The sequence below is a fragment of the Piliocolobus tephrosceles genome, chromosome 16 (genome assembly GCF_002776525.5).
Source record: "Piliocolobus tephrosceles isolate RC106 chromosome 16, ASM277652v3, whole genome shotgun sequence".
Lineage (NCBI taxonomy): Eukaryota > Metazoa > Chordata > Mammalia > Primates > Cercopithecidae > Piliocolobus > Piliocolobus tephrosceles.
In genome coordinates, this window is record NC_045449.1 from 3525220 (window position 1) to 3543973 (window position 18754).

The window sequence follows — 18754 nt, forward strand, 5'->3', positions numbered from 1 at the left end:
CTGAGAAGTGCAGTTCCAGGGAGGTGAGGGTGCAGGCTGGGAGTGTCCCCGAAGAACAGGGACTGTGACATTCTTGGGTGACATTCCTGGATCTGTCCTATAACATGCGCACACTGTGACCCAGTCCTCTGGCCAAGGTGAAAACTGGGGTGACCTTCACCGAATGTTAGCTGTGCCCATTCCATTGACATCATGCGAATTAAGCAGCAACACAGGACTCACGCCTTTGCGCGTTTAGGGAGCAGACACCTATGCGAAGAGAAGCTTCCTTAGTCTTTTCAGGTGTAGGCAGGAATGGGGGATACCTAGCCAAATATTGTCAAGGTCCAGGCCTTGGAGGTTCTCTTCCTCATGGCTAGTCATCTGGTTTTTGTTTGTTTGTTTTCAGACGGAGTCTCGCTCTGTTGTCCAGGCTGGAGTGCAGTGGCGTGATCTCGGCTCATTGCAACCTCCGCCTCCCGGATTCAAGCAATTCCCCTGCCTCAGCCTCCCAAGTAGCTGGGATTACAGGCATGTGCCACCAGGCCCGGCTAATTTTGTATTTTTATTAGAGACAGGCTTTCTGGGTGGTCCACAAATATTTGATTAATTAATTAATTTGGCCAAGAGGTGGGCCAGGAAAGAGGTGACCTCTAACTGAGGTAGAGGACATCCTCGCTGTGAAGAATACTGGGTTCTGAATATAGCATTGTCCAGGATGTCAAGAGACCCAGGCTCAAGTCCACCAAGGTTCAAGTCCACCCACCACCAGGTTGGTCTCAAACTCTTGACCTCAGGTGATCCACCTGCCTGGGCCTTCCAAAGTGTTGGGATCACAGGCGTGAGCCACCGTGCATAGCCTGGCTAGTCGTCTCTGTAAGCTAACTATTTCCCTTGCAATCTTGCCTGCACATAACCAACTAATTCTGAAAGCCACATTTCATTTTTTTTTTTTTTTTTTTTTTGAGACGGAGTCTCACTCTGTCACCCAGGCTGGAGTGCAGTGGCGCGATCTCGGCTCACTGCAAGCTCTGCCTCCCGGGTTCATGCCATTCTCCTGCCTCAGCCTCCTGAGTAGCTGGGACTACAGGCGCCCGCCACCTCGCCCGGCTAGTTTTTTGTATTTTTTAGTAGAGACGGGGTTTCACCATGTTAGCCAGGATGGTCTCGATCTCCTGACCTCATGATCCACCCGTCTCGGCCTCCCAAAGTGCTGGGATTACAGGCTTGAGCCACCGCGCCCGGCCTGAAAGCCACATTTCAAAAGGCCCCATGGAGGTTGAAAAGCTCCAGTGTGTGTTTTTAAAAATTCCAGTATTCTAATGTAGCTGGGTCTGTTTTTGTATTATGAAGGAAGGCAGCCAGTGCCTCGGCTGGAGAGCCCCTGCACTTCGCACTTCTCTCCCGGCAGCCACCTCAGCAGCTTTCTGCAGTCTGTTCCCATGGCCTAGGTTGGGAATCAGAGCCCAGAGCTTGAAAGGAAACTTTCTACTTCCTGCGGAAGGGGGATGCCATTTGCAGAGGTCAAAGCGTGGAGCTCTCTCTAAGTGGGTCAACAGTCTCATGCAGGGTTTTTTGTTGCATTTTTAATATAGCTGAGTAGCCCGATCTCTTCCACCCAGCCCCAGCGAAAGAGAATGGGGTTAAGCCAGTTAAACTCCCAGCTAGAACGCATTCTCTGGTAACATCGGTGTGCCTAACACCACACAATTTTTCCTCACCCATTTTATACAGGGAATAAATTTTTAAAAATCTCTTTGCCAGGCCAGGCGCAGTGGCTCACGCCTGTAATCCCAGCACTTTGGGAGGCCGAGACGGGCGGATGACGAGGTCAGGAGATGGAGACCATCCTGGCTAACACAGTGAAACCCCGTCTCTACTAAAATACAAAAAACATTAGCTGGGCGTGGTGGCGGGTGCCTGTAGTCCCAGCTACTCAGGAGGCTGAGGCAGGAGAATGGCGTGAACCTGGGAGGCGGAGCTTGCAGTGAGCTGAGATGGCGCCACCGCACTGCAGCCTGGGCGACTGAGCGAGACTCCGTCTCAAAAAAAAAAAAAAAATATCGCTTTGCCGTAGCATAATAATCATCACTGGTTAAGGAAAGACACATAAAGAGATGTTAAGCAGGATACAATCTCAAGGCATATCACCATAAAATGAGATGTGCTTATTGATGCCACAGGCAAACAGCACTAGGCATAGGACAGATCCACAGTGGGCGCCTCCTGAGATGGTGTACGGAGAAGAACACACTTTCCTTCTGTGATATTCCAAACAGAAAGCAGAGACAAGTTTCTGCTTTTGTGGGAAAGCAGACAACAAGCAAATAAATGAGAGAAACAGGGAAATACTATGTATCAGCAAGGCTGTACTAAAAATTAAAATACTGTGGGCCAAGCGCGGTGGCTCACGTCTGTAATCCCAGCACTTTGGGAAGCCAAGGCGGGTGGATCACTTCAGATCAGGAGTTCGAGACCAGCCTGGCCAACATGGGGAAGCTCTGTCTCTACTAAACTTACAAAAATTAGCCAAGCGTGGTGACACACGCCAGTAATCCCAGCTACTCGGGAGGCTGAGGCAGGAGAATTGCTTGAACCAGGGAGGGGGAGGTTGCAGTGAGCCAAGATCGCACCACTGCACTCCAGCCTGGGCAACAAGAGCAGAACTCTGTCTCAAAAACAAAACAAAACAAAACAAGAATGCATAACCTGAATCTAATTATGAAGAAACATCAAATTGAGGAACATTCTACAAAAGGACTGGCTTGTACCCTTCAAAAATGTTAATGTCATTAAAAGACAAGGAAAGACAGAGAAACTCTTCAAGATTAAAGGAGACTAAAGATAAATAACTATAGAACACTATGAATGATCCTGGACCAGAACCTTTTTTTTTCTTTTGCTATAAAGGATATTAATAGGACATCTGACAAGATTTGAATAAAGTTTGTAGATTAGATAATAGTATTTTATCAATGTGAATTTCCTGGTTTTGATTATTGTACTATGTTAAGACAATACCTTAGTATTTAGGAAATATATATTGAAGGTTTTTTTTGTTTATTTTGTTTTGTGTTTTGTTTTTTGAGACGGAGTGTTGCTCTGTCACCCTGGCTAGAGTGCAGTGGCATGATTTTGGTTCATGACAACCACTGCCTCCCGGATTCAAGCAATTCTCCTGCCTCAGCCTCCTGAGTAGCTGGGACTACAGGCGTGCACCACCACACTGGACTAATCTTTGCATTTTTTAAATTTTTATTTATTTAGTTTTTGAGATGGAGTCTTACTCTGTTGCCTAGGCTGGAGTGCAATGGCACGGTCTTGGCTCACTGCAACCTCTGCCTCCTGGGTTCAAATGATTCTCCTGCCTCAGCCTCCCTAGTAGCTGGGATTACAGGTGCCTACCACAATACCCGGCCAATTTTTGTATTTTTAGTAGAGACAGGGTTTCACCATGTTGGTCGGGCTGGTCTTGAACTCCTGACCTCAGGTGATCCACTTGCCTCAGCCTCCCAAAGTGCTGGGATTACAGGTGTCAACTAGGGTGCCCAGCCGACAAAAGTTTCTTACAACACTACCCGCCTGTCTAAGCTGCACTGACGGGCACCAGGAGGAGAGGCCAGGGTACAGGTTTGGTGGGGCCATTCAGCCTGAAGGCCCTGGCAGGGCGTGAACAGGCAGGTGCACCAAAGGGCATCCTCTCTGCAGTGTAAGACAGGACAGCTCCAGTCTAGCTCCCACAAGGGACCCCCACCACAGCGCCATCAGAGCCGCTTGCCAAGTGAAGTCCCCAGGATGCACGCGCTTTATTAAATATGTAGCAAGCAGTGGCCAGGCACGGTGGCTCACGCCCGTAATCCCAGCACTTTGGGAGGCCGAGGCGGGTGGATCACGAGGTCAGCAGATCGAGATCATCCTGGCTAACACGGTGAAACCCCATCTCTACTGAAAATACAAAAAAATTAGCCGGGCATGGTGGCAGGCACCTGTAGTCCCAGCTACTCGGGAGGCTGAGGCAGGAGAATGGCGTGAACCCAAGAGACGGAGCTTGCAGTGAGCTGAGATCATGCCACTGCACTCCAGCCTGGGTGACAGAGCAAGACTCCATCTCAAAAAAAAAAAATATATATATATATATATATGTATGTATATACACATACACACGCATACATATGTCAAGCACTTTTGTGAACATAAAGGAACAATCACCGGGGCAGACGGAGACCTGCGTTGCCCATGAGTCCTCACTCATGGGCACACATTAACACCACTGCAGGGACTCAGTTTCACCATGTGTGCAGTGAGGGGCCCAGATGCTGTCTGAAGACATTCCCTCCCAACTCCAACATTCTTGGAAGTTAGGGGAGCAGGTGGTTTCTGTGGGATGGGCTCTCAAGAGGGCTGGGTACTGGCTGTGGGTAGTCACCTGGAAGATGGCAAAGGTCTCAGCGTAGTGGTCCAGGATGGGCAGGGGATGGTCTCTCTGTCCCTCAGGGTTCTGGAGCTGGTAGCTGACCTTGACACTGGCATTGGAGAAGCAGTCCTCCTCATGGAGCTGTGGGGTCACATGAAAGGCAGGGTTAGAGTTCGATGTGAGGGAGAAGACGACAACAAGAATGGTTCTTTTTTTTTGAGATGGAGTCTTGCTGTGTCACCCAGGCTGGAGTGCAGTGGCACGATCTTGGCTCACTAAAACCTCCGCCTCCCAGGTTCAAGCAATTCTCCTATCTCAGCCTCTCGAGTAGCTGGGATTACAGGTGCCCGCCACCACACCCAGCTAATTTTTGTATTTTTAGTAGAGACGGGGGTTTCACCATGTTGGCCAGGCTGGTCTCGAACTCCAGACCTCAGGTGATCTGCCGGCCTCGGCCTCCCATAGTGCTGGGATTACAGGCGTGAGCCACCATGCCTGTCCATCCTTTTTGTTTTGTTTTTTAGATAAGGTCTCACTCACTCTGTCACCCAGTCTGGAGTGCAGTAGCATCATCATGGCTCACTGCAGCCTCAACCACCTGGGCTCAAGAAACCCACCCACCTCTGCCTCCCAAAGCGCTGGGATTCCAAATGTGAGCCACCGCGCCTGGCAAGAATACTTTCTACTTTGATGTTGTCATAAGAAGAAATAAACAATAGAAGTGGTGAGTCAGAGGTCCTAAGCATCTTCCAAATAAGCCAGGCTGAAAGGACATGTCCTTCAAGCAAGCTGCCAAGTGCTTTGGGAAAATCTCCTTCGTTCTACCATGGTTTTGTGTCTCATAGCTCCTATGGTTCTCACCCCAGTCACAAAGGGGTAAAGAACTGGCTCAGACAAAAGGGAAGAGTCACAGCCACGCTTGTGTTTATCAAGATCTTTCTCCTTTTTTTTTTTTTTTTTTTGAGACGGAGTCTTGCTCTGTCACCCGGGCTGGAGTGCAGTGGCCGGATCTCAGCTCACTGCAAGCTCCGCCTCCCAGGCTCCCGCCATTCTCCTGCCTCAGCCTCCTGAGTAGCTGGGACTACAGGCGCCCACCACCTCGCCCGGCTGGTGTTTTTGTATTTTTTTAGTAGAGATGGGGTTTCACCGGGTTAGCCAGGATGGTCTCGATCTCCTGACCTCGTGATCCGCCCATCTCGGCCTCCCAAAGTACTGGGATTACAGGCTTGAGCCACCGCACCCAGCTTTTTTTTTTTTTTTTAAGACGGAGTCTTGCTCTTTCACCCAGGCTGGAGTGCAGTGGCTTGATCTCAGCTCACTGCAGCCTCTGCCTCTTAGGTTCAAGGTTCCCCTGCCTCAGTCTCCCAAGTAGCTGGGACTACAGGGGCATGCCACCATACCTGGCTAATTTTTGTATTTCTTTTTTTTTTTTTAGTAGACACAGGGTTTTACCACATTGGTCAGGCTGGTGTCAAACTCCTGACTTCAGGTGATCCGCCCACCTCAGCCTCCCAAAGTGCTGAGATTAGAGGCGTGAGCCACCGCGCCCAGCCGACCAAAATCTTTCTCAAAGCAACATGGAGGACATATTAGAGAGGTAAGAGAGAAGATAAGGAGATTGCTTAGCCTACCATTTGCCACTGTCTTTGTTTAAATGAGCCTTTCTGCCACCATAAGAGCCTTGAGCCCATGGGAATAAGTAAGCATGATCCTCTCGTGGAGAATGTGATTAAGCCTTTATTTAAGGAAGGCTGTAGACTTGCTAGAAACTTTCTTAATCCGATTAATAATCACTTTGGGGGTAAATGTGTATTCAGAAGAATAATTCATGCGTTTGTTTATTGGAATACATGATCCAGATAGATCCAAAGTTCTAGATCCTGTCAGGCTTTGAATCCCGACATACTATTTTTTTTTTCTTCCACGTCTCTGGGCACCTTTGCCAGGAGTAAACCTTTCTAGATGGTCATTTCTATCTTGTCATTTCTTCCTTTTAGTTGTTCACTTTTTCTGATGCCAATTGACATTCAGGCCCTCCGTCCTAGTTATTATCATGTGAGGTCGGATAACGGATGCCAAGAACACCTGGCATTATTGAGTTATTACCAAGAAAAACGTCAGCAATGACAGCATCTCCATCTTCCATGCCATTATGTGGTTCTTGATTTATTATTATTATTATTATTATTATTATTATTATTATTATTATTATTATTATTTTGAGATGGAGTTTTGCTCTTGTTGCCCAGGCTGGAGTGCAGTGGCATGATCTTGGCTCACTGCAACCTCCGCCTCCCGGATTCAAGCGATTCTCCTGCCTCAGCCTCCCAAGTAGCTGGGATTACAGGCACGCGCCACCACGCCCGGCTAATTTTTGTGTTTTTAGTGGAGACTGGGTTTCACTGTGTTGGCTGGGCTGGTCTGGAACTCCCGACCTCAAGTGAGCTGCCCGCTTTGGCCTCCCAAAGTGCTGGGATTACAGGCGTGAGTCACCGCGTCTGGCCTGGTGCGATTATTTCAATCACCTCATTTGTAGGGATGGGTATGTGCCCTTCACTGCATTACCTCAAATCCTTTCTCAGTGACACAGACCCCTCCGGACTCCCATCCAAATCCACCCACTTACCTCTCCCTCTGTGGGAATGAGCAGGAGGTTCTCACAAAGACGGGACCCGCTGCTCCACTCCCTCAGGCAGCCAAGACAGCTTCTCTCGTCTGAACACTGCAGCCTTTTCCTCTCCTTCCCCACATCTACCTCCAGCGTGAAGTTGAGAAATGCCCCGCGGAGACCTGGGAATGAAGACCAGATCGTCCTGGTGAGGTGGGGATGAGCCGGCCGCAGACAGAAGGCCCCCAGCCCGACTGAGGTTCCTTGTAGCCCCTCCTGAACAGTGTCCCCATGCAGGTACTTCCCTGGGGCTGGACTCCTGCGTCGCTTTTTCAAAGATATTTTCTTGGCCGGGCACGGTGGCTCAAGCCTGTAATCTCAGCACTTTGGGAGGCCGAGACGGGCGGATCACGAGGTCAGGAGTTCAAGACCATCCTGGCTAACACGGTGAAACCCCGTCTCTACTAAAATATACAAAAAAAAAAAAACTAGCCGGGAGAGGCGGTGGGCGCCTGTAGTCCCAGCTACTTGGGAGGCTGAGGCAGGAGAATGGCGTGAACCCGGGAGGCGGAGCTTGCAGTGAGCTGAGATCCGGCCACTGCACTCCAGCCCAGGCGACAGAGCAAGACTCCATCTCAAAAAAAAAAAAAAAAAAAAAAAAAAAAAAAAGATATTTTCTCCCTGTCTGCTGACACCTGACCAGGGCCTCTGAGTGCTCCAGCCCCAAACCTGGAGCAGCACATTCCCAGGACTGAGTCAGCCTTCCTTAGGGAAGGAGGGCTCGGGAAGCGGGTCGAGATTGACGAAGAAAATAAGGAGGAAGAGAGACAATGAAGAGAATGGAGAGGGAAAGAGGGAAACTATGGAGGAGAACCCCAGGACGGCAGAGCTGGAAGCACCGTGGAGATTCTGGGGCCGCCTCTCTTACTGTTCAGAACAGAACTGGCTCAGCTAAGGAGAGACACTTGCCCAGCATCGCACAGCCCAGCGAGCTCTGTGTCCTGGAAGGGACAAGTCTGTCATTTTCAACCCCCAGCTGAGATAATAGCTGCTGCTTTGCGAAACCCACCTCACCCCCGGAGACTGCTCTCCGCCCGGTGGGAGGCAGAGACCATCTCAGAGATTGCTCCTGGGAGATTAAACCTCGGGGACTGGCCGGGCGCGGTGGCTCAAGCCTGTAATCCCAGCACTTTGGGAGGCCGAGACGGGCGGATCACGAGGTCAGGAGATCGAGACCATCCTGGCTAACACGGTGAAACCCCGCGTCTACTAAAAACTACAAAAAACTAGCCAGGCGAGGTGGCGGGCGCCTGTAGTCCCAGCTACTCGCGAGGCTGAGGCAGGAGAATGGTGTGAACCCGGGAGGCGGAGCTTGCAGTGAACCGAGATCCGGCCACTGCACTCCAGCCTGGGCAACAGAGCGAGACTCCGTCTCAAAAATAAATAAATAAACAAACAAACAAACCAACCAACCTCGGGGACTGTTGCTGAGGAATCGTTCTGGGGGAAGCTCAGGTAGACCGTAAATACCTGGGCTGTGAAAGCCATACCCGCCACCTCCTTTCTGGAAACAGTCTCCTAACGAGTTTCAGGTAAGGAAAGAGAAACTGGACCTCCAACAGGTGATCCCATCCCACCTGGGCCAGAGGCACACAGTGAGGAGGGAAGGGGAGAAGACACAAGTCAGAGAGAAAGAGGAGGGTGCGTCTCGGGAGCCCCTGCACACACGCACACACGGGGGCATAGAGAACTGGCTGCCTTTTTCTGAGTCTTCTTTTCAGAAACTCAACCCTTCAACCCTGAGGAACGGCTCCAATGTCCCTCTTCCCAACAGTGTCAGCTCTAAACCCCGTCCAAGCGTGGACATAACCTCAGACCACCCTTTCTTAAGGCAGTTTGCATTTAACAGAACCTGGAAACAAAGGATCTAAGCTCTAATCGAGGGATTTCAAGCACCAGGACCTCAAACCAACACCCACCCCTCCCCCCCCCCCACCCAGTACTCCTTCCCTTCCCCTTACAGAAGCCAAAAAGGAAGGAGCATTACGCCAGGCAGGAGTCAGCTGGACCACGTTTTACCTGACGCAGAGACTGTGGTCACAGAGCTGATTTCAAAACATAAACGGACATTCACGACGCCGTTGAAGCCGATGGGCAGTGCGCTGGGGGTGAAGGCCATGGAGACCTTCAGGCGAACCACAGGCCGGGAGCTAAACAAGACAGCAAAGAGGATGGGAGAAGTGACTGCACGGCTTCTGGGTCAGGGCCTGGCTGATTGGTTCATGCATCCAGTGGGTCTCTATCAAACATGCCCACATCCAGGTGCCGCCCTCAGTCTCAGGGTACAAGGGAAAGAGACGAGTTTCTGCTTTCGTGGGAAAGCAGACAACAAGCAAATAAATGAGGGAAACAAGGAAATACTATGTATTGGCAAGGCTATGATAAAAATTAAAATACTGTTGGCCGAGCACGGTGGCTCACGCCTGTCATCCCAGCACTTTGGGAGGCCGAGGCAGGTGGATCACCTAAGGTCAGGAGTTTGAGACCAGCCTGGCCAACATGGTGAAACACCATCTCTATAAAAATTTAAAAATTAGCTGGGTGTGGTGGCAGGCGCCTGTAATCCCAGCTACTCAGGAAGCTGAGGCAGGAGAATTGCTTGAACCTGGGAGGCAGAAGTTGCAGTGAGCCGAGATCATGCCACGGCACTCCAGCCTGGGCGACAGAGTGAGACTCTGCCTCAAAAAAAAAAAAAATACTGTAATAAGGACTGAGGGCTACTGAGACTGGGTGGTCAGAGATGGCGTGGCTGATGCGGAGGCATGTCAGTTGAGCTTTGTTAACAAGGAAGATCTGGGGAAGGGCATTCCAGGAAGAAAGCACAGCCAGTGCCAAGGGCCTGTGGCAGGAACACTTTTGGTTTGTTTGAGGAGCACAAAGGTCAGCGTGCCTGGAGCCTAATTGGTGAGACAGAGGATGCCAGGAGGAGATGGGAATGGAGGGGCGGGGAGGGCCAGGCCACAAAGAACCCTGTAAAGCCATGGTAAGGAATTGGGATTTTACTCTAAATAGGAGCCGTGGAGGGGTTTCAGGCAGCAGAGTGAAGGGATCGGGCTGCCGCTGAGTGGAGAATGGAGTGCAGGGGCTGGAAGCAGGGAACGCTGCCACGGCAGTGTCCAGGAAGTGAAGAGTGCCTGTGCTAGGGGGCGGTTTGGAGGCAGAGCCAACTAACACGTGTTGATGTTGTGGAGAGGAAGGAAAAAGGGGCATCAAGGATGATGCCTAGGTTTTCTTTCTTTTTTTTTTTGAGGCGGAGTCTCGCTCTGTCGCCCGGGCTGGAATGCAGTGGCCGGATCTCAGCTCACTGCAAGCTCCGCCTCCCGGGCTTACGCCATTCTCCTGCCTCAGCCTCCAGAGTAGCTGGGACTACAGGCGCCCGCCACCTCGCCCGGCTAGTTTTTTTGTTTTTGTTTTTGTTTTTTTTAGTAGAGACGGGGTTTCACCGTGTTAGCCAGGATGGTCTCGATCTCCTGACCTCGTGATCCGCCCGTCTCGGCCTCCCAAAGTGCTGGGATTACAGACGTGAGCCATCTCAGCTCATTGCAAGCTCCGCCTCCCGGGTTCATGCCATTCTCCTGCCTCAACCTCCCGAGTAGCTGGGACTACAGGCGCCCGCCACCTCGCCCGGCTAGTTTTTTGTATTTTTTAGTAGAGATGGGGTTTCACCGTGTTAGCCAGGATGATCTCGATCTCCTGACCTCGTGATCCACCCGTCTCGGCCTCCCAAAGTGCTGGGATTACAGGCTTGAGCCACCGCGCCCGGCCTGACGCCTAGGTTTTCATCCTGAATTTCTGGGTGGATGATGGTGCCATTTGCTGAGACAGAAAGCAGGAGGGCAGGACAGATTTGGGGGAACAAAGGGTGGGGGGAAACAAGAGCTTTGTTTTTAGACGTGTTCAGTTCGGGATGACCGTGAGCGGCAGACCAGAGAGGTGCTGGGTAGAAAGCAAGTCTGCGGCTTGGTGGAGAGGACGGGACAGACGGGTACTCCATGAGTTCATTTACAGCCATAGGACTTGATCATTTACTGAAGGATGGGGCACAAAAACTGCAATTCTTGGCCGGGTGCAGTGGCTCATGCCTGTAAATCCAGCACTTTGGGAGGCAGAGGTGGGTGGATCATGAAATCAGGAGTTCAAGACCAGCCTGGCCAACATGGTGAAACCCCGTCTCCACTAAAAATACAAAAATTAGCCAGGCGTGGTGGCAGATGCCTGTAATCCCAGCTACTCGGGAGGCTGAGGCAGAGAATTACTTGAACCCGGGAGGCAAAGTTTGCAGCAAGCCGAGATTGTACCACTGCACTTCAGCCTGGGCAACACAGCAAGACTCCCTCTCAAGAAAACCAAAACAAAACAAACAAAAAAAACTCCACAATTCCGAATAATCATAGCCATCGCCGAGCACTGTGCTAAAGACTTTGCATATATTCACTTGCATGATCCTCCTAGCTCTGGGAGGCAGGTGCTCTTATAATTCCTAAGTAAGGTCTTAGAATTAAATAACCTGCCCAAGGGCACACTGAGAGGGCTGAGAGCTGAGGTTCAAACCCAGACGGGCAGACTCCAGAGCCTGTGCCCGCAACCACAGTGCTGGTTCCCTCCCTCAGTGCCTAATGTCTGCATTGAGCTATTTAGAGCAGGACAAATGGGTGAGGCTGGGCCTGGGACCCCAGAAAGCAGGACAGAGCCCTACCGGAACACAACCGCCCGGCCCAGAGTGCCCACGGTGATGTCGGGAAGGCCGTCGCCACTGATATCAAACCCACCAGCCACGGACATGCCAAAGTACTGGAGTCCTGGGGCCACCGCGGAGGCTCTGATCCGCTGTGGAGGCAGAAACACAAGGCGTGGGGTGAGGGAAGGGAGGGAAATGGAGCAGGGAGTTCTTTCATGTTCTATACCAATCAACATTGCAGGCGCCATCCAGCCCCAGGGAGCCCCCAGTCTAGAGAGCCAGGAAAGAGGGGGCAAGCTTTCCTAGAGGACGTGGCATTTGGATGGAGCCTCAAAGGGCAAGTGGGACTTGACAGGGGAGAGTAAGGGAAAGAGTGAGGCATGGGGAAAGGGCAGGGCCCTGTGAGAAGCAGCCAGGGCCACGGACGGGGTGGACCGCAGGGGATTGGGGTACCAGGAAGCTTGATGCAGGGCTTGGGGGTGGGGGTGTCAACAAGGTTCTGTTTTTGAAGCGACATAATCAGGATAATACTTTAGAAATGGCACTGAAGATACAGGGTGGAAGATGGAGGGGAGGAGGAAGCTGGGTGGGCTGGGAGAGGGATGGCAAGGCCTGAACTGGGACTGCAGCGGTGGGGATGGAGAGAAGGGGCTGGAATTGGGAGAGAGCTAGAATCATGAGGACATGGCGACTGACGGGCTGTGCAGGGTGTGAGCATGCTGGGGACCATCTGAGGTTTCTGGTTGGGGGGTGGAGGGGGATGAGGACTCAGAGGAGCATCAGGTCTCGGGGAGCAGGTGCTCTCAGATCGGCCACCCGGGAGTGAGATGCCTGGGGGACATCCAGGTGGAGGTTCTCAGGAGGAGCTGCAGGTGGGTGAAAGTGCCTGTAACACGTGCAGTGTGAGAGGCTGGCGAGGGAGCCCTGGGGAATGAGAGGTAAGGCAGGGAGGTGGCTGAGTGGGAGAGAGGAGTGAGGGACAGAAAGAGAGGAAGCAGGGACCTGAAGCAGGTGGGGAAGGAGAGGGTATAGGCCAGGGAAGGAGACAGGTACCACCAACCTGAAGGGGCTGAGGTGAGGCCCTGGTCTGGAACCTCCCACCAGCCTGAGGGACTTCTTTCTTTCACTGGACACTCCTAACCCCCTGAGACCTGCCCAGCACTTAGGACTGAAGTTGACTTGGGGCTTGGTCATCATATCTGGGAGAGGTCAGAGCCCCAGAGGAGAGGAAGGAGAGGGCCCCATGGGTCACCTGCGAGGGGCTGGCGGACAGGCCGTCCCCGTGTCCATTGTAGATATACACACTGCCGAAGCTGGCACCATCACCTGCCCCGAAACCTTCCAGGGGGGCCCCGATGGCCACATCTGTGAACTTATCCTGACTGATATCCCCCACAGCCGCCATGGCAAAGCCAAAGCGGGCACTGGCGAACCCGGGGTGCCCACTCAGTATGCGTGCCAAGGAGAAGGAACCATCCTGTAAAGCAAGCAAACAGCTCAGCCCCCAAGAAGGGGCGCTAGGTGCCGACTCCATTGCCACCCAGGATGCACGCTCACTAGGCTGGTGGATTCTGATTCTCCAGCAGGGAGCCTGAGCCCCAGAAAAGGCCAGGGACCTTCCCAAGATCACACAGCACGAGGGGAAAGCTGGGGTCCTCCCACCTTGAAGTTCAGGACTCAGAGCCTGCCCCCCTCTACTTCCATGGGCAGGGGTGCATTGCTGCAAATGGGAGGCCTGGGTTTCACTCGTGGCTCTGCCACATACATGCTAGGTACACTTGAGCAGGTCTCGGCATCACTGAGGCTCACCGAGCCCCAGCTTCCTCATCCGTAAGATAAGAGTGGCAGCTACCTCCCATAGTTGCTGTGAGAAACAAATGAGATCCTGGACTAAATGGGCTTTGCCACCCATGCAGCTGTAAGAAATGTTATCAGCTGGACGCAGTGACTCAGGCCTGTAATCCTATCACTTTGGCAGGCTGAGGTAGGTGGATCACCTGAGGTCAGGAGTTTGAGACCAGCCTGGCCAACATGGCAAAACCCTATCTCTACTAAAAATACAAAAATTAGCTGGATGTGGTGGCAGGTGCCTGTATTCCCAGCTACTTGGGAGGCTGAGGCAGGAGAATCACTTGAACCCAGGAGGTGGAGGTTGCAGTGAGCCGAGATGGCACCATTGCACTCCAGCCTGGACAACAGGGTGAGACTCAGTCTCAGAAAAAAAAAAAAAAAAATGCTGGGCGCAGTGGCTCATGCCTGTAATCCCAACACTTTGGGAGGCCGAGGTGGGTGGATCACCTGAGGTCGAGAGTTCAAGACCAGCATGACCAACATGGAGAAACCCTGTTTCTACTAAAAACATAAAATTAGCCAGCCAGACGTGGTGGTGCATGCCTGTAATCCCAGCTACTCGGGAGGCTGAGGCAGGAGAATTGCTTGAACCCCAGAGGCAGAGGTTGTGGTGAGCCAAGATCGTGCCATTGCACTCCAGCCTGGGCAACAAGAGGGAAACTCTGTCTCAAAAACAACAACAATGAAAAGAGATATTAGAGATATTATCATCAACGACTGCCCTACGGTAAGAAAGTGGGTGTGGAGAGTGACGCTGCTGCCCTGCCCAGCTGCCATCCAGCCTGAGCACCTCCCCATCACTGCCCACTGGTGCCAGGCAGAGCCAGGGCACTCCCAGCCTCCATCACCTCTGTGCCAGGCTGAGTGCCACAGCCTCATCAAGCTCATGAAGGTGGAGAGTCTCCCACCTGCTCACTGAGACGGTACACGTAGACTCTGCCTTCTTCTCCATGCACATGGTAAAATGGAGCAGCCACCAGCAAGAAATCCGTGGTTCCATCCATGTCAATGTCCACAGGGCACAGCTCAGAGCCAAAATAGGACCCCATCTACGGCCCGGGAGGAACTCAGCTCACCAGGAGCCCCGCTCCTCCACCCCTCAGCAAGGCTACACCCTGCCCACGTGCTTCCTGGACCACCCAGTTTGGGTCATTACGTATCAGTTTGCTCACTGAGAGTCCCAGGAGAGGGGAGGAGCAGCCCAGGCCCCACCGGGGAGGAAACTGCCTAGCAATCAGACATGCAGAGCCAAGGCAGAGCCCCTGAGCTCCACTCAGGAGCCTGAGTTTTACCCGGCCTGGGCTCTGGCCCACTGTGCACCCTGGGACCCACCCCTTTCCCTTGGGGCCTCCAGATTTCCCATCCGTCAAAAGGGGTCGAGGCTTTCCCCAGCAGGTACCTGCTCTGCCTCTAGCACTGGCAGGAAGCTGGTCTCTGTGCCCTCCTTCTGGAGCTCAAACACGGCCCCGTGATGTTTGTACCGTGGAGCCCCCGCGACGTAGGAGAGGCTGCAGGTCTTGTGCAGCACGGCCACAGCGTAACCTGGGGCAAAGGTGGTGTGGCTGTGAACACACCGTGTGCTCCCACTTGGCCCCTCTTTTGGCCCCGGCACCTTCCCAGTCAGGCCGACAAAGTGGCCCGGGAAGGGGGGCAAACTAGGAGAGACTGTCTTTCTCACTATATTAAAAATCTGCATCAGCGAGCACTCTCCCTTTGCCAGTCACACACATCCCCATCAACAGATGCGATGCACACACTGTCACGTATGCAGCTTTGCCCAAAATACTCATTCGCACACGTCTACTACTCACGCTCACACACATGCCCTAGGAGGACCGAGAAGAGGGGTGAGGGCATTGTCCACCACTATTATTATTTTTGTGTATTGATTTATTTTTGAGACAGAGTCTCGGTCTATAACCTATGCTGGAGTGCAGTGGCACAGTCTTAGCTCATTGCAACCTCCACCTCCCAGGTTCAAGAGATTCTTATGCCTCAGACTTCCGAGTACGTGGGACTACAGGCATCCGTCACCACGCCCAGCTAATTTTTGTATTTTTAGTAGAGACAGGGTTTTGCCATGTTGGCCAGGCTGGTCTCGAACTCCAGACCTCAGGTGATCCGCCCGCCTCAGGCTCCTGGGATTACAGGCGTGAGCTACTGCACCACTATTATTAATGGAGAGGCCCCGTCTTCCTGTGGACGGCTGCTCTGCCTGGTGTACCTGACAGGCCCTGTCCCTATCCAGGAGGCGGTAATTCTCAGCCTCAGGGTCCCTAACCAGGGCCCGCCCCTCGGCCCATGTGACCGACCAGGTCTCGCCCCCATTTGGAAACCTCAAGTACAGCCCAATGTGCAGCCTGGGTGTCCCCACCTGGGCCCCGCCCTCACCCAGGTGACCTCCAGGCCCCGTCCTTCCCAGGTAATCTCCAGGCCCCGCCCTCTCCCAGGTAGCCCCCCCCCGGCCCCGCCCTCGCCCAGGTAGCCCCCAGGCCCCGCCCTCGCCCAGGTAGCCCCCAGGCCCCGCCCTCACCAAGGTAGCCCCCAGGCCCCGCCCTCACCCAGGTAGTCCCCAGGCCCCGCCCTCACCCAGGTAGCTGTACTGCGCAGCCTCCGCGTCCGCCACCGCCGCCGTCTGGTTCAGGAAGCGGCCCCGGCGGCTGCGTGTGTCGTAGAGCAGCGCGCCTCCGGACCAGTCAAAGGCTCCGACGGCGCCGAGCAGCACCTGCCGCTGAAGGGGACGGGGATGGGGCCCAGATGAGTGGGAGGGACCCAGGGCCGGGCCACGGTGGCAGCGGGTCTCCAGGCTCGCGCGGCTAACCTGGCTGGGAGAAGGGGGGCGTTCGGTGGCCTAGTGCCCGCCTGGCCAGAGATGTAGGTACGAAGGTGAGATGGCCAACACTGGGCTCCTGCCTCGTGCCCTTGCACTCCCGCCTACGGGAGAAGCAAGCAGCTTGGTTGGTAGGCTGATCCAGGCCGAATCCTGTTGACTGGTCTGTATTCAGGGGAGCAACTGGATATTTGAGCACACAGAAAAAAAGCCACCTCCTGTCATCAATATGGCCATGCTTCTGTCTATCTCAGTGGGCCAGATTAAGGTGAGCAGGCAGAAATGTTTCCCTTTATCCTAAAATGGCTCTTTCAGGCCGGGCGCAGTGGCTCACACCTGTAATCCCAGCACTTTGGGAGGCCAGGGCGGGTGGATCGCCTGAGGTCAGGAGTTCGAGACCAGCCTGGCCAACATGGCGAAATCCTGTCTCTACTAAAAATACAAAAATTAGCTGGGCGTGGTGGCAGGTGCCTGTAATCCCAGCTACACGGGAGGCTGAGGCAGGAGAATCACTTGAACCTGGGAGGCGGAGGTTGCAGTGAGCCGAGATTACACCGCTGCACTCCAGCCTGGGCGACAGCGCAAGACTCCGTCTCAAAACAAATAAATAAGTAAAATAAAATGGCTCTTTTAGAGGACTCATCACAGGGACAGCAGAGCCCTGGATAGGAGGCAGGAGTCCCTGAATCCTAGGTGTCCTGGGCCCCTTCCCAACGGGCGAGCCTGCCTGGTGCTGAGTCAGCTACGTACCTCATCCAGGATCTGAGCACTGAAGCCGATCTGTGCCAGCTGGTAGTGAAGGGCGTCTCCAACCGTGCCTGCAAGCCAAGAAGCCCAGTGAGACTGCTGTGGGCTGAGGTGAAGGGAGAAACTGAGTCAGGGGACAGTCCAGCTTGGCCTCAGGGAACCCTGATTGGTGTAACAGGAAGAGCACCCGGTTGAAGGTAGAGACCCAGGTTCTCCTTGAGCAACGACTATCTGGGCAGTTCATTCTTTCTAGGCCTCAGTTTCCTCGTCTGGGAGCTCCTGGGAGACGGGACTATGCTCCAGTCACCCTTGTTTCTCCAGCACCAGCTCAGTTCATCAGAACTTCATGGAGATTCTGGGATGCAAGGAGGCTGGAGATATTGTTGCCTTCTTCTTTTTTTTTCTATGTTTTTTTTTTTTTTTTTTTTTTTTTTTTTTGAGACAGTGTCTTGCTCTGTTGCTCAGGCTGGAGTGCAGTGGCTCAATATCAGCTCACTGCAACCTGCGCCTCCCAAGGTCAAGTGACCTGTTGCCGTAACTTCCCAAGTAGCTGGAGGTCGTGCACCACCACGCCAGGCTAATTGTTTTTTTTGAGATGGAGCCTTGCTGTGTCACCCATCCTGGAGTGCAGTGAGGCGATCTTGGCTCACTGCAACCTCCGCCTCCTAAGTTCAAGCGATTCTTCTGCCTCAGGCTCCTGAGTAGCTGGGATCACAGCCATGCATCAACATGGCCGGCTAAATTTTTTTGTATTTTTAGTAGAAACAGAATTTCACCATGTTGGCCAGGCTGGTCTTGAACTCCAGACCTCAGGTGATCCACCAGTCTTGGCCTCCCAGAGTGTTGGGATTATGGGCGTGAGCCACCACACCCGGCCCCAGCTAATTTTTGTTTTAGTAGAGACAGGGTTTCGCCATGTTGCCCAGGCAGGTCTCGAACTCCTGGCCTCAAGCGATCCACCCGCCTCTGTCTCCCAAAGTGTTGGGATTCCAGGCATGAGCCACCACACCCGGCTATTACCTTTTTCAACATGGAACAGCTGAGGCTCAGAAAGATGATGGGAGTTGCTCAGAGAAACCACATGAAGACGGGACAGAGGCGGGGCTGGAGCACAGGCTGGGGTCTCCTGGGGTGGCGTGGGTCCCCGAGCCCTCACCTTCCATGCTGACGATGTTGTACCGCAGTTTGCTCAGCAGCCCATCCAGCGCCATGTAGTCAGTCACCTTGAAAGCGTGGGTCTCATCCGGGTCTGAGGCGATCAGGTTGAGTTCCCTCTCAGTCCTAGCACTCTTAAATTCTTCTCCCACCTGCACAGGGGGCCTGGGCCAGTGAGTCAGCGCCGCGAGGATTCCCCAGGCCCAGGGAGAGAGCTGAGCCCCTCCACCTGGCCTCTGGGGCCCTCCATTACCTGCCTCCTTTCTTTCTTTCTCATCCTTTCCCTGCTCCCTGTTCTACACACACTCTGGGCAAAATTCCAGTTTTACCAAAGTACACCTGTTCTCCCGAACACACCGAGCCCCTCCTCACCTGTGCACATGCTGTTCCCTCTGCCTGCAGGGCCCCTCTCTGCCTCCCCTGCGCCCTAAG

The 18754-nt window shown here is 53.3% G+C and overlaps 1 protein-coding gene across 2 annotated transcripts in view; it reads right to left on the bottom strand.

The window, feature by feature from the left end:
* Positions 1 to 18754, bottom strand: part of ITGAE (integrin subunit alpha E) — an 84566-nt gene that overhangs the window by 26341 nt on the left and 39471 nt on the right. For both annotated transcript variants that reach the window (XM_026449099.2, XM_026449100.2), the window contains exons 10-19: positions 18324 to 18474; positions 17171 to 17238; positions 16180 to 16321; positions 14990 to 15132; positions 14499 to 14639; positions 12992 to 13216; positions 11758 to 11888; positions 9081 to 9211; positions 7020 to 7183; positions 4406 to 4534 (exon numbers count right to left, since the gene is read on the bottom strand). In XM_026449099.2, coding sequence (XP_026304884.1) covers positions 4406 to 4534; positions 7020 to 7183; positions 9081 to 9211; positions 11758 to 11888; positions 12992 to 13216; positions 14499 to 14639; positions 14990 to 15132; positions 16180 to 16321; positions 17171 to 17238; positions 18324 to 18474 — 1425 coding nt within the window. The remainder of the gene's footprint in view (positions 1 to 4405; positions 4535 to 7019; positions 7184 to 9080; positions 9212 to 11757; positions 11889 to 12991; positions 13217 to 14498; positions 14640 to 14989; positions 15133 to 16179; positions 16322 to 17170; positions 17239 to 18323; positions 18475 to 18754) is intronic.